At 39.6% G+C, this 12,654-nt stretch overlaps 1 protein-coding gene across 6 annotated transcripts in view; it reads right to left on the bottom strand.

The window, feature by feature from the left end:
• TIAM2 (TIAM Rac1 associated GEF 2) overlaps nt 1–12,654 on the bottom strand; it is a 2,099,243-nt gene that overhangs the window by 251,191 nt on the left and 1,835,398 nt on the right. For all 6 annotated transcript variants that reach the window (XM_044063392.1, XM_044063388.1, XM_044063400.1 and 3 more), the window contains one exon: nt 7,719–7,898. In XM_044063392.1, coding sequence (XP_043919327.1) covers nt 7,719–7,898 — 180 coding nt within the window. The remainder of the gene's footprint in view (nt 1–7,718; nt 7,899–12,654) is intronic.

Here is a 12,654-nt window from a genome sequence, read left to right as displayed (position 1 = left end):
TTAGTCACATTACATGTAAACAAAAAAGGTCAAGTTGCTCTTACAAAATGTATACAACTAGCTTCACACAAGAAAGAGAAGCAGAATTTGAATCAGTTTTTAAAGGAAAACCCCACCTTTTCTTACAGTTTGTCTCCACTCTTAGGGTTGCATTTCTCCCTACAATCTGGTTTCAGTATTGTTTAAGTACCACAAACCTCCCTGTAACTTACTTTCATTTCCTTGCCTTGGAATCAAAGGAAGGAAAAGTCCACCCACCTTTTTTAAAAGCTTGACTTCTCACATACTTTATAGAGGAATTTTTCTCTGCCTGCATGACATGCCACACACAGACACCGAGAAATCTGCAGTTTACCCTGTCAGGTACTGCTGACAATCTTAAATTCGTAGGTTCACAGGAGATTACTAGGCTAACTGCTTAAGGCCCCTTACAAGCCTAGCCAATATAACCCTATTTTACCAAATATATATGGCACCTAGGGGCAAGAGGATGGCATGGATTTGTGTCAGTGCATTGAGTATCTTACAGACTGCCCCAGTCCATATGGGACAAAGGCACTACCCCAGGTATGAATTTGTGATTCCCTATCCATTGATGCAAACTGCATTTGAAGAGAGCCAGGGAAGGGCTATGCTTAATGTGAAAATGAAGCCTGTTCCAAAGAAAGGGTAATCTCTGAAACACATATCTGTCTCTCCAACATGTTTTGCTTAAGTCTCTGACTAAGTTTAGATCCTTAGATTGGGTAACCCTTATACTGTTTGACTTGCAAATGTGTAGCAGCTCCATCAGGGCTGGTTTTGTGAGTGCCTTGTAGGTTAGGAATAGGTCACCCCTTAATAGTTGGTAGGAGTAAAAGGATGGGGCCTTTAGTCTATCCACATAGTTCATGTTGTTTATACCTTGTATTTTCATTGTGAGGAACCTCTGAGGTCGCTCCATGTGCTGTAAGTGCCTCGTCAATTATATGCCAAATGGCACACTGTACTCAATTACTGATCTAATGAGGGCTGACTATAGTGAGACTCTAATTTTCTTGGATCTGGATGCCATACCTTTACTTATGAGTTGTGCCACATAAAAGGATTTTCTCACCACTGTGGACACATGGTGGTCAAATTCAGGTTGTTATCTATCTGCATACCTAGATTGCTCACCTCTGAATCCACTCTATGGGACATGCTATTGATGTTGTAATTTGCAGGGGTATTTGACTTCCCAAAGGGTACAATACTGCATTTTTTTGCATTTTGTTTTAGGCCATGGTTGTGGCACCAATCATTTATCTGATCTAGACCCTCCTGAAGGATATCTACATCACTAGGGGATTTTGTGATTGCCCCCAGCTTGCAGTCATTGGCAAACTTTATCATCCAGAGACCTTCCACATTTGAATTGACTTAAGTACATTCTGAACAGGAATGGTGTCCCAGTACCGAACCCTGTGGCACACCACTACTAGCTGGACTCTTGCTGGATCTGGATTCACCCACTATAACCATGTGTCCTGTCTGTGAGCCAAATGGCAATCCATCTGGTGACACAGAGATTTATGCCCAGTTTTGAGAGTTTATTTATAATACCTGAGTGGGAAATTGTGTCAAATGCCTTGGTCAGGCTGAGGTAGGTGGTATGTATTGCTTTCTCCTCATCCATGGCCTTAATGACTTTCTCAAACAAATCCACCAGATTCAGTAAGCATTACCTGCCCATGACAAAGCCACACTGGGCCAGATACAGTGCTTCCTGGTCTCCTATGGCATCGTTTACCAGGTCCATAATTATTCTTTCCTTGGCCTTACATACAAGACTAGTCAAACTTATGGGTCTGTAATTTCCCGGGTCAGTAGATGGTCCCCCTTTATGCAGAGGGATGGATGTTGCTGTTACTCTATCAGGAAAAAGATAGTCTGGAGGTTGTGGTTACACAGAGATCCTAACGGGCTGGATAAGTCCTAATTTAAGGTGTTTAAGAGGCAACCTGGTATACTGTCAGGCCCCACTGAAGCCATGTTTTTAGCTTTAGAAAGCACTGTGGCAACTGTTCTTTGGTGATAACTGGCAGTGGAGTGGCAGAGGGTATTTTTGATGGGAGAACTGGGGGTGATGCAGAAATGAAATTTGAGCTGAATTTGTCATCCAGCATATTTGCTGTGTCTTCTAGCTGAGTATAGGTGATGTTATCTACAACTAAGTCCGCACACTATTGGGTGTTGCCTTAAGATTGCAGACATAACTGAAAAGTGCCTTATTGGTTATCCTTAGCGTTGGAGGTGATTTCTACCTTAAAGTCTGCTTTCAGAGACTTGAATAGTACCCTGATTCACTTAATAAAACACCACCAAGTAGTTCATGTGACCAGTTCAGAAACACCAAACACAAGACAAAAAACTTTACCAGTTCAGCTGGGGGTGTGTTTCTATTTCATTTAAGCTTTTAAGGAGCATTGCAGTCTTTGTAACTCATGGTTCTGAAGAGGTCTGTTCAAAGACAAAAGAGCGTAACCATGATTTTACTTTGTGCTTTCACACTAAAGGTTCGGTTCTGTGTGATCCTGGGCTTTCTGGTCAGTTTTTTGTTCAATACCGTGATTCACTTGTTTTGACTAATGAGGGACTTACTTCTCTGTTGTGCACATTCCCTATTACTTTTTGACAGGATTTTTTTCTTTTGTTATACAACCTATTAATACTAGGGGTCCACCAGGGTGGCTTGTTTTGGTGCTTTGACCTGGGTTTATTTTGGTCTGGTACTGCTGTTTTTAAGCAGTTGTTTAATATGTCATACAGGGCTTTTGTGTATGCCTCTGCATAGATTCTGTATTTTCTGGATTTAGGAGAGCTTGGAAACTAGCTATGACATCCTTTAATAGAGGCTAATTTACCTTAGAGAAGTTTTTAAAGTTTTTGGGGTTGGGGGGATGACTAGCTTTACTTTTATTTCAAGTGATACTGATCTTACTAGTGAGGAAATAACACTGGAGGATGTTACTCTCCAATATTAGAGAGTACCAGATCTAGGACATTTGTTCCCCTATTGGAAGTGCAGACCAGCTGCTCCAGGCCATTTGAATTTACAAAGTCAAGAAATCTTTGGGCCTGTATGTCTCCCAATTAATGGAGGGGTAGTTAAACTCACCCATGAGTACGGTACTGGGGTGGATGGCGAGTGATTCTAGTAACTTCAGGTATGATGTGTGGGTTTTCCTAGTTCACAGTGGGGGACCTGTAGCTAGCAAGAATATGGTAATGGATTCTTCCCATGGCTAGCTGGACATGGAGTAGCTCAAGCATGTCATATTGTTTGACCAGCCTTGATGTGTACTTATCCTTTATGTAAATAGATACACTTCCACCTTTACCTCTTTCGTGTTCAGTGGGTGATCAGAATACATGAAAAGCGTTACAGACATGCACTGCCAGAGTGCTTTCCATGACTATGAACCTAATGTTTCACTAACTGCACAGATGTCAGCATTCTCCAGGATGAGGAGAGCTTCCAGGGAGAGCAGTTTCTTTTGAGTCTCCTAGCACTGAGCAGTAACAGCTTTAACTTGTTCTGAATACCTTTTGTTATGCTGAAAGGTTTGTCTACTTTGCATTGCCTAAATAAGGCACTATAGGGGTGGATAATGTTTTGGTCAATATCCAAAAACCTAGAGGTAACAGGTGAAGACAATCCCAGGCAAAGGAGCATGGCCTATCAACCATGTCCTCCCCAGGATGACAAGTATTTGGAATGACACTGATAGCTAAGAAAATTGTTGAAGTTGAACATTTTCTGCGGGTATGGTGGCATCATCCTTTAGACGGTAGAATGCTGTGTGAGAGCTCAATTGTTTCTTTCTTCATATAGTCCAAGGAGGTACATCCCAGGTCACTCATGCCCACATGGACTATGGCTGAGTCATACTGGTGCTTAGGGGTAAGTGATCTGAGTGCTTGTGTGATCTGGCGAATCCTGGCACCTAACAGGCAACTAACTGTAACCTTCCCCTTATCCAGCCTGGTAAGAGGAGCATCAGTGTCTCTCACAATGGAGTTTCATATGACCAGAATATTGGGTCATGAAGTGTTTCACCTTATGGACTTGGTAGTTGAGGCACATTGAGATGTGGCTTTATGTTCTGTGATGAGAATTGTCTGTGTACATGCAGAGTTTCTGAGGACTGTGCCTGACAGACATTTGAGATTTGGGTAAGTTACATGTGAGCACCTCCGCATATGTGGGATTATGTGTGTGTGGTCCTTTGTGGGTGTGGTGAAAGTTGTGAGTTGCCGGCATGTTTGTTACTTTTTGTGTCTGTATGTGAGAGTCTAGCCTCCAATGTCACTGTGTAACTACATTTCACACAAACTGTAATTGTCTGTTCAAGAATTATGTGGCTGTAGTGTACATAAGACAATTGTTACATGATGGGTAATAGTCCTGCTAGTTGATATCAAGAGCTCAGCAGCTGTCTTTACTGCAAACAGGAAGAGAACTTACACTGATTCACAGCTACTTCCAATGTAGCCATGCCTTTCATAGCAAAACAAAGTAATTAGATCAGTTAGTGGTTCAAATGCAGTCGTCACTGCTTCCTGTAAATTTACATAAGCAACATCACAGTACTGAACTACTAAGCTTTAAAATGATGGTTGTTTATCTCATTACATCCAAGTGACGCCTCCAGGTGCATCTTCAGTTACCCCCTACTGCTCGTTCATATTTTCATTAATAATTCCAAACCCGTGCCCTATACGAGGTATCAGAATATTTTATCTTGAAGCATACATGATGGCAAACACAATTGTATTGATATTTGACCTCTGTCAATGAGTATTTGTTAGAATTGTAAGGTGATAACTTTATTTTTTAAAGGCTCAAGCCACGCCCACTAGGAGTTAAAGGTGCACAATCAAAAGAGCTGTACTGGAGGGAATGAGGACTACTTTATATATTAAAATTACTTTTGTGCAGTATCAAACATTTCAGTGACAGAGAAGTAAGACTTTTTTTTCCTTGTAAAGCATCAGCACATTTACCAATACCACCCACCACCACAACCACACACAAACACATAGGACAGAACTGCTCAAATCAGGCCTTCTCTGCAGGAAGTGAGACAGGTGGCAACTTGATATCAACTATGTGCACTGATGATGTTTACAAGAAGGTCTTTTATGGTTTCTTTAGATATCCTTCCAGAGGTCAGAAGAGGATACATAGCTGGTACAGAGATCCAATGGAAGAGACATAATCCACTATCTTTGAGTCAGTCCTTACAGGTGGAGTGCGTGAGCATTTTCTAGTCTAAAAAGGACATGTTGCTATTGACAGCAACCATGATATGCAGCAGAATTTATTTTAACATGTGTGTGATATGTGCCCTTTCACTAAAAACTCTAGGAAAAGAAAATCAGAAGTACTTTCATTATGTACATATGCTGTGTGTGTGTACATATATATATATATATATATACATATACATATATACATATACACATACACATACATACACACACACACACACACATATATATAAATAAATAAATAAATATATATATATATATATATATATATATATATATATACATATATATACAGGAGTTAGGTTTGTAGAAGAGGGATTTTGCTGTAAATTAACTAGATGAGCAGAACAACAGGAGAAGATACAAAATAGAATGCCATAAGACATCTCTATCTCAAAAAAATGTATTCAAAGTTGTAGTATAGAAAGTTAGTTATATTTTGTTGTAGACTTCACTTAGTAAGGGGAAAAGAATATGGCATTTGTTTTGAATCAAACAAAAACAATAAAGAATTTTCTACAATATTCAGGGAAAAATTCCAAAACAAAGCTGGAAACCAGGTCCCAGAGACCAGCAGTAAAAAACACAGGAAACATTACTGTACAAAAATCAATATTGTGCCTTTCATCGAGTGTAACCACAACTTCATCAGAATACAATAAAGTTTCCTATGTTTTTGCTGGTGGTCTCTGGGACCTGCTTTCTAGCTTCATTTTGGAATTTTTCAAGTTTCTTGGTTTGTTATGCATTCATGGAAAAATATCTTCTCACTGCAGGCACTGGAGAACAGAATTACTTTCAACTCTCTTTTTCCAGCTGCTGTCACACATTACCTCTTAATGAAATGACAGCTTTAACACCTCAGACATAGTGTGGGGAGACGGGATCTGTCAATTCATCTTGGACTACAAAAGGATAGTTTGAACAAAAGGCTGACAATTAAGCTGTGTAACTCCTTAGTACAATGTAAAACAGATTCTGAGATGCACAGAAATGAGGATCACTTCTTCTTTTTGGCTTTTTCCCAGTTAGGGGTCGCCACAGCAGATTACCTGTCTGCTCATGACAGGAAAAAAAAAGCAGTGGTCCAGTTACAGAAGGTGAATAAATGACAGTGGCTGACACTAATCATTACATGTCAATATAATAGGAAAATACCACCACTTCCTTACATCTAGTATGATTTGTATAAAGCAGGCTTGAAATAGGCTTGAAATAGGGTTGCCACCTTTTGAAATGCCCAAAGTGGGACATTTTTGGTACAAACATCACATTTTGCAGGCCGAAACATAACCACGGCCAGTACAAAGGACAGAACTTCACTTTTTTGCCTAAATAAAAGCTTATTCTTGTAGCATTTTAGTTGCTTATTCTGTTTCTTATAACACTTAGGTGTTTCAGATACAGAATAACTGTTTTATGCAACTATTACATAAAATATAGGAAATTTTGTCCTAAAATCTCAGGACATTTGCCATTTTTACAACTGTTTTGCAGGACACAATTCCCCAAAGAGGGACTTGTCCCTCGCAAAGTGGGACAGGTGGTAACCCTGGCTTGAAATGGATTATGGGAGGGAGAAAGACAAAGAAAAACAAGATCACGTTAGTCTGTCAACACCCATGGGCAGCCATTTGTAGAAAAAATACATGATCTGTATAAGAAGCACTTAGAGAGTGATTTTGTGGTGTTAAAATAGCTCAGAAATCAAAGAGAGAGTGGAAAAAAACTGTTTTGTTTTCATTTACGTCATTGCTGTATTCAAATAAGGATGAAAATGTAAGACTGTTATAAAATGTTACCCAATGTACACTGCTTATTCCTAGGCATGATTTCTCTCAAATTATATAACCTCAGCTCACATACATTTAAAAATGTGTTCTTAAGGAGTTAAAAATCTAAGTAAGTAATTATTCTATGTCTATTGTGCTACGTTACTATAACTACATTTATTACTATAAACACTTTATTACCAATGTTGTGTATTGGAAGGGGCCTTGGCGCAGTGTATGGCTGAAATGCATCAGAGGACCAGTCAATCTCACTTAATGAACAAACAAGCTAACTACCAAATAAACAAACAAAAAAAATGTGGTGTTCAGAGGGACACATTCTGCTGAGAATTGTGGAAATCGTTTCTTGGGTCTCATTCTAACTATAAAGACATACTGTAGTTACACATATATGAATGATCCCACAATACAAAAGTGATTAAAGCCTAGTACTTTAATAATAAACCCCCCCCCCCCATAAAATGGAGTGATTAGGTTTGACAACTTGGATGAGCCATGGTACCAGACTAGGCAGTTGTATCCTCAATGACACAACCACTTTTCTTCTAACCGTAGTTTACAGCTCAGTAAAACAAGGATGACTTGACGTCCTGGGTGACTGCACTATTTTTTTAAAGCAAATGTTCTTACCTTCACATAGGATTTCTCAGTATCCACAAGCTCCTGAATGACCTTCCTGAGCCGGTCTGCATCAGACAAGTGTCGAGTCAGTGGCCTTAGTGGTGGTTCAGAGATTTCTTTCTGTCCATCCATTTCGGTTGGTGACAGCTCATGCAAACTCTGATAGAAAGCAGTAGCTTGTTCTGTACTCTGAAAAAAAATGTATACATATGTACATGTATCAGTCGTTGGTAAGGGTCATCCACAGTACTAGATTTTCATTTTGTCACACAATTTTGTAAATATTTCAAGGTTCTTTTAGCATCCAAATTTAGGGCTAAAATGAAGCAGTATGAAGGACAAAAATGAAGTAAGTTGCACGAGGTACTCACCTTAGCAGATCACCTTACTCCATATGCAACATTGGCAGTATCCTGGCCATACCTTTTCTCATTCTGAACAATAATGAGGTACAATCCAGAAGGGTAGGATTGGCTGTTTGTGAAATGTATGCTGGAATAAGCCATCCTCCTTCGGTTGACAGCATTACATTTGGAAATCTGATCTACTATCACAATATGAAAGTACCACCATGAAGACTCTACAAGGACGGTCCAGTTATCAGAAGGTTATACCACATCATGCTCTGTTGCTTTACCAAATTCCACTGGTACACAGAGAATTCAGCCTCTGAGCTGCTTCCTATAGCCCAAGTTACAGGGTATGACTCCTTCCACCTCCATTTGCCTTCTATACATTTTGAACAAGTCACTCAGGCATTGTTCCTAGGCTGTCCCTGAAAAGGGGCACTTGTGTCCACTGGGTTTACCCAGTCAACAATTATTTTTTTTTTTTTTTTTTTTTTTATAAAAGTCCCTGTCTTGGGTGAAAAACATCATATTGTTATGGAGGCCAGACTCAGGTTTCATTGATATCTGCAGATGGGTAATTTAAACACATGGACTAATCAAGTTATGCGAGGCAATAATTTCATGGACGATATACTGTGTTTTCCACAAACAGGCTAATCAGCCATACTGCTGCGGTGGCTAACCACAGGATAAACATATTTGTACAGACTTTGATTATCATTCAGCAAGCTCAGTCATAACACGGTTTTCCATTCATCAGGGCGTTCTCCTGGCAACAGACTAATGCAACATACTGCTAAGATGGACAAACAAAGGAAGAAACTATAGTTGTGAACACTTACCACAAATGTAGATGTTCGAGTGTTTTCACTGATGCAGTCATAACTGATGGGATGTCCTGCTGTGGAAGCCCTTGGCTAGCCCGACTACTACTGAACTTTCTCCTTCTCCCGAAGCCAGTAGATGCCCTAAATGACAAAGACATCTGGGTATAAAGGGAATCAGCCGGTGCCATTACCTCAGTTCTTTCTTGCTGCTGGAGTCCGAAGCAGTGTGCTAGTCAGTGTGTCAGTCCATCCACACCAGAGAAAGATGATGTCTAAAGCTAAGTACCTCACTGGGGAGCTTCTAATGTGCTTCTTAACTAATGCCAGAGAAAGTAACTATCTCCCCTGTGGAAACAGATACCACACCAGGACTTTCACTTCTTTCCTGTAACTTGTTTGGGCCCAGAACATGACATGCCTAATTGCCAGTTCTGTGCTCGCTTTAACAATCGAACTGAGATTTTAGCTAAGCACTTTAGTGAGTTATTAGGGGCCATCGTGTACTACGCCATCTGTCATTTGAGCTAAGGTTCATCTCCCTACGTGTAAAAAGGAAAAGTGCCCAAAACTTATGGTACCAGATGGAGCTCGCTTACCGTTCAGCAGTCCACCTAGGCTTGTTATCATTGAAGAAGGTGAGATACCTTTTACAATCCCCTCTATGACTGAGGTTGTGCAACATGCCTCTGTTGAGACCTGTTCAGAGTCTGACACAACACTGGGTCCCTCTACTTCCTTAGAAGCTGAAGGACTTAGCTCTTTGCTTGGGTCTGGAGGTGTTTCGCAGGTTCTGGCTTCCAACAATCTATCAAAATGAGAAAGAGGTATCTGCAGTCTGTTGTCATCAAAACATTGCTTTGGTTCACTGTCCTAAGGATGTGCCTGTCCATCTGTTTTCCGGCCCTAGCACAGACATCACCCTCAGGTTCAAGCCTAAGGCCTCACATCAAAAGGCCCAGCCAAGGCCTACCAGCTACCACTACCAAACTCTGGCCTGTCAACAGGACCTAATTAGGATGGCTGAGAATCTGATTACCATAGGCAGATCAAATCGTCTCTCTCACCCTGGCTCTGCCCCTGAATATTCTCCTGGTAAAAGAAAAAAGGATAATCCCCCCAGCAGTCTTTTGATTCGTTTGACTAGGATGATGATGAATCCACCCTTCAGGAAGGCGTATCTACTGCTTCCTATGGATATTCAGACTCTGATGAGAACCTTGCCTCAACCCCCCATTACAAATAACATCAGGACTGAGTGTTCTCAACACAACACATTTTTACTCAAACACAGCAGCAAGTCATACAACACAGAAGAGTTGGGAATGGAAGAGTACTGCTAGAGCTAAAGGGAGTACATCAACTGTGGGTACAGTAACAATTCAACCATCTTCTGTTATGGTGTTTCTTTCACCTTACATTATATCACTGGCTCTTGACTTCAGTGAATTAAATTCAAAACGTGGTGCCATTTGGCTGACTTCAAACTGTCAAGTGCTATGTTGCGATATTCTATTTCTAGACATTATTTTGCTATATCTTTAGGTTTAAGCACGAATCATGAATGTCAACTTTGTTTTAGCTAAAAGCTTTGTACACTTGTTGAAATGACTACCTGAACATCTGACGATTTTCTATTTGCAAGGATTGCTTACTGCTCATCAGTGGTGGGAGGTTCAATGACAGACACGTGCGTGCTTTAAAAAGCATCAATTTTTGCACCATCCCTATCTTGACATCTCAGCTTTAAAGTTCAGGGTGACAACAGGAGTGGTCGTGCCAACATTTTGGGGACACTTGATTATGGGTAAGTCATGTTGTAGAGGTGAGTAGAGCCCTTGCCAAGGAGCCTGCATAGCTGCTCAGATGTTTTAAATACTAGTATCATTCGAAGCGGACAAGGAGCAGTTTGATTTTTTTACACAGAGATGGCCTTGAATGGACAGCATGGGATAGTTGAAGATGTCTATTGAAATATTTTTGTCTTAAGGAGTTCAATTTTTTTTCGTCCTTCAATTTGCCCGTTTTCAGAGGCCTTTGACTGGATCAGGGACTTGCTTCTTAAGACTTCTTTACTTCAGTAATGATTTACAATATGGCAAATATAACTTATTTTACAACATTTATCTTTTTGATTTAATGAACAAATTTCAAACCCAGTGTACTAGTATGAATTTGTCAAATATATGACAGTTTGCCTGGTTGTTTGTAGTACTCCTTTCAAAGAAACATAAATACAATGACAGTGGTGCAGTTTACAAAGTTTAACTATGCTGTACACTCTGCATTAAGTGATAGTGTAGTAAAGACCGTTTCAAATGCATTCATTGCGGAAGTTCTATCAAAGTTTTTTTTTTGTATTTGACTTGCAATCTTTATGAAATGATTTGGCATACCACTGTAACAAGTGTTGCATTAACAACTAAGCTGAGTAAAATGCCTAACTATGCATCCTGTTAGCAACCCATGGGTATTTACTGTAACAAAATTACCTCTGGCCTTGGAAATGCAGCTAACGTTTCTGTTTCTTTATTGGGACAATGTGTGCAGACCGTACAAGATGCAGTGCATTGTGCGGCTGTCCTTACAGAACTAAATCAAATGGATTACTCAACTGGTTTAGCCTTAGAAACTATTGGGAAAAAAGCTACATCAGCTATTTTAAGGAAAACTGTTTATTAACTTATGGCACTCAGAATTATTTGGTGCAAAGGAAATAAAAAGTTGGTCTGGCTACCTGAAATATTTTGGTCATAATAATATATGCACTTGATGGACTTACAGGCCGCATTCCTTACAGAATATGAGGATATACTTTCCTGCATCTTTTGGATATAGACACAAAAGGAGGAAGCTCTATATTTTGGTGCAAGGCCATGTTTGATCAACCACCCTTTATTTAAGGTAGACAGCAAAAGATTCTAAATACACAAAATCCTGAAGCTATGAAACCTTTTTGACTGAGATGACTGCTACAAGAATTACCTTCCACGAGGAACACCATGATTTGCAGCATGGCATTTTGCAGAATGCTGTGTAATTTTAAGCAAAGTCCTACATTGTTGCTGCTTCAGTGTTTCACCTTGTGCTCCATCAAACATGCAGCTATATACTATCTGCAGAGCTGCAACTCAAATAACTACGAGTAAATGAATGGGGTTTTTCTTACTTTTAATTTTTCACCAAATCTGTGTGACTTCAGAGGTAGTATGTTTAGACATTAGAATATACAGGCAGAGTATTCACACTGGAGATAACTCAGCTGCTGGCCACCCACAAAAACGATATTTAATGACTTTTCTGTGATGTTTTGCACATCAGCTTTTGTACTTGAATTATTCTAAGTTTTAAGTATTCTAGTTGTGACATTGTAACTTGATCAAGCAAGATTTTGTACTTCTGTTATTTTAAGTTTAATCTTCCAAGGGAGAAATGTTAAAGGAAACAAATATACTGACATACTGGGACAGTACAGAATCCTTTGCTTGACATTACAAATATTTAACTAAAAAAAAAAAATAAAAGCCCCCCCTTAAAATGTTCATCTACTTAAAAACACAGTATTCAAATACTGCATAGGGTAAACGCTACCACCAGTACAGTCACATTAGTCGCACTTAGTGATAGACAACATTTATCTTGCTCAAGGTTTACATTATAACACAAGAGTTCTGAAAAACAGAACTTTGATCATTTATAACCAAATAATGTGACTTAATCCTGAATTAACTTGCACTCTTGTAACTTCTGTAATGTTTACAATGCGGCATA

This window comes from Protopterus annectens, chromosome 1.part0, assembly GCF_019279795.1.
Source record: "Protopterus annectens isolate FY-2018-M chromosome 1.part0, PAN1.0, whole genome shotgun sequence".
Lineage (NCBI taxonomy): Eukaryota > Metazoa > Chordata > Ceratodontiformes > Protopteridae > Protopterus > Protopterus annectens.
Note: the sequence above shows the minus strand (reverse complement) of the source record. Positions and strands in the feature narration are given on the sequence as shown.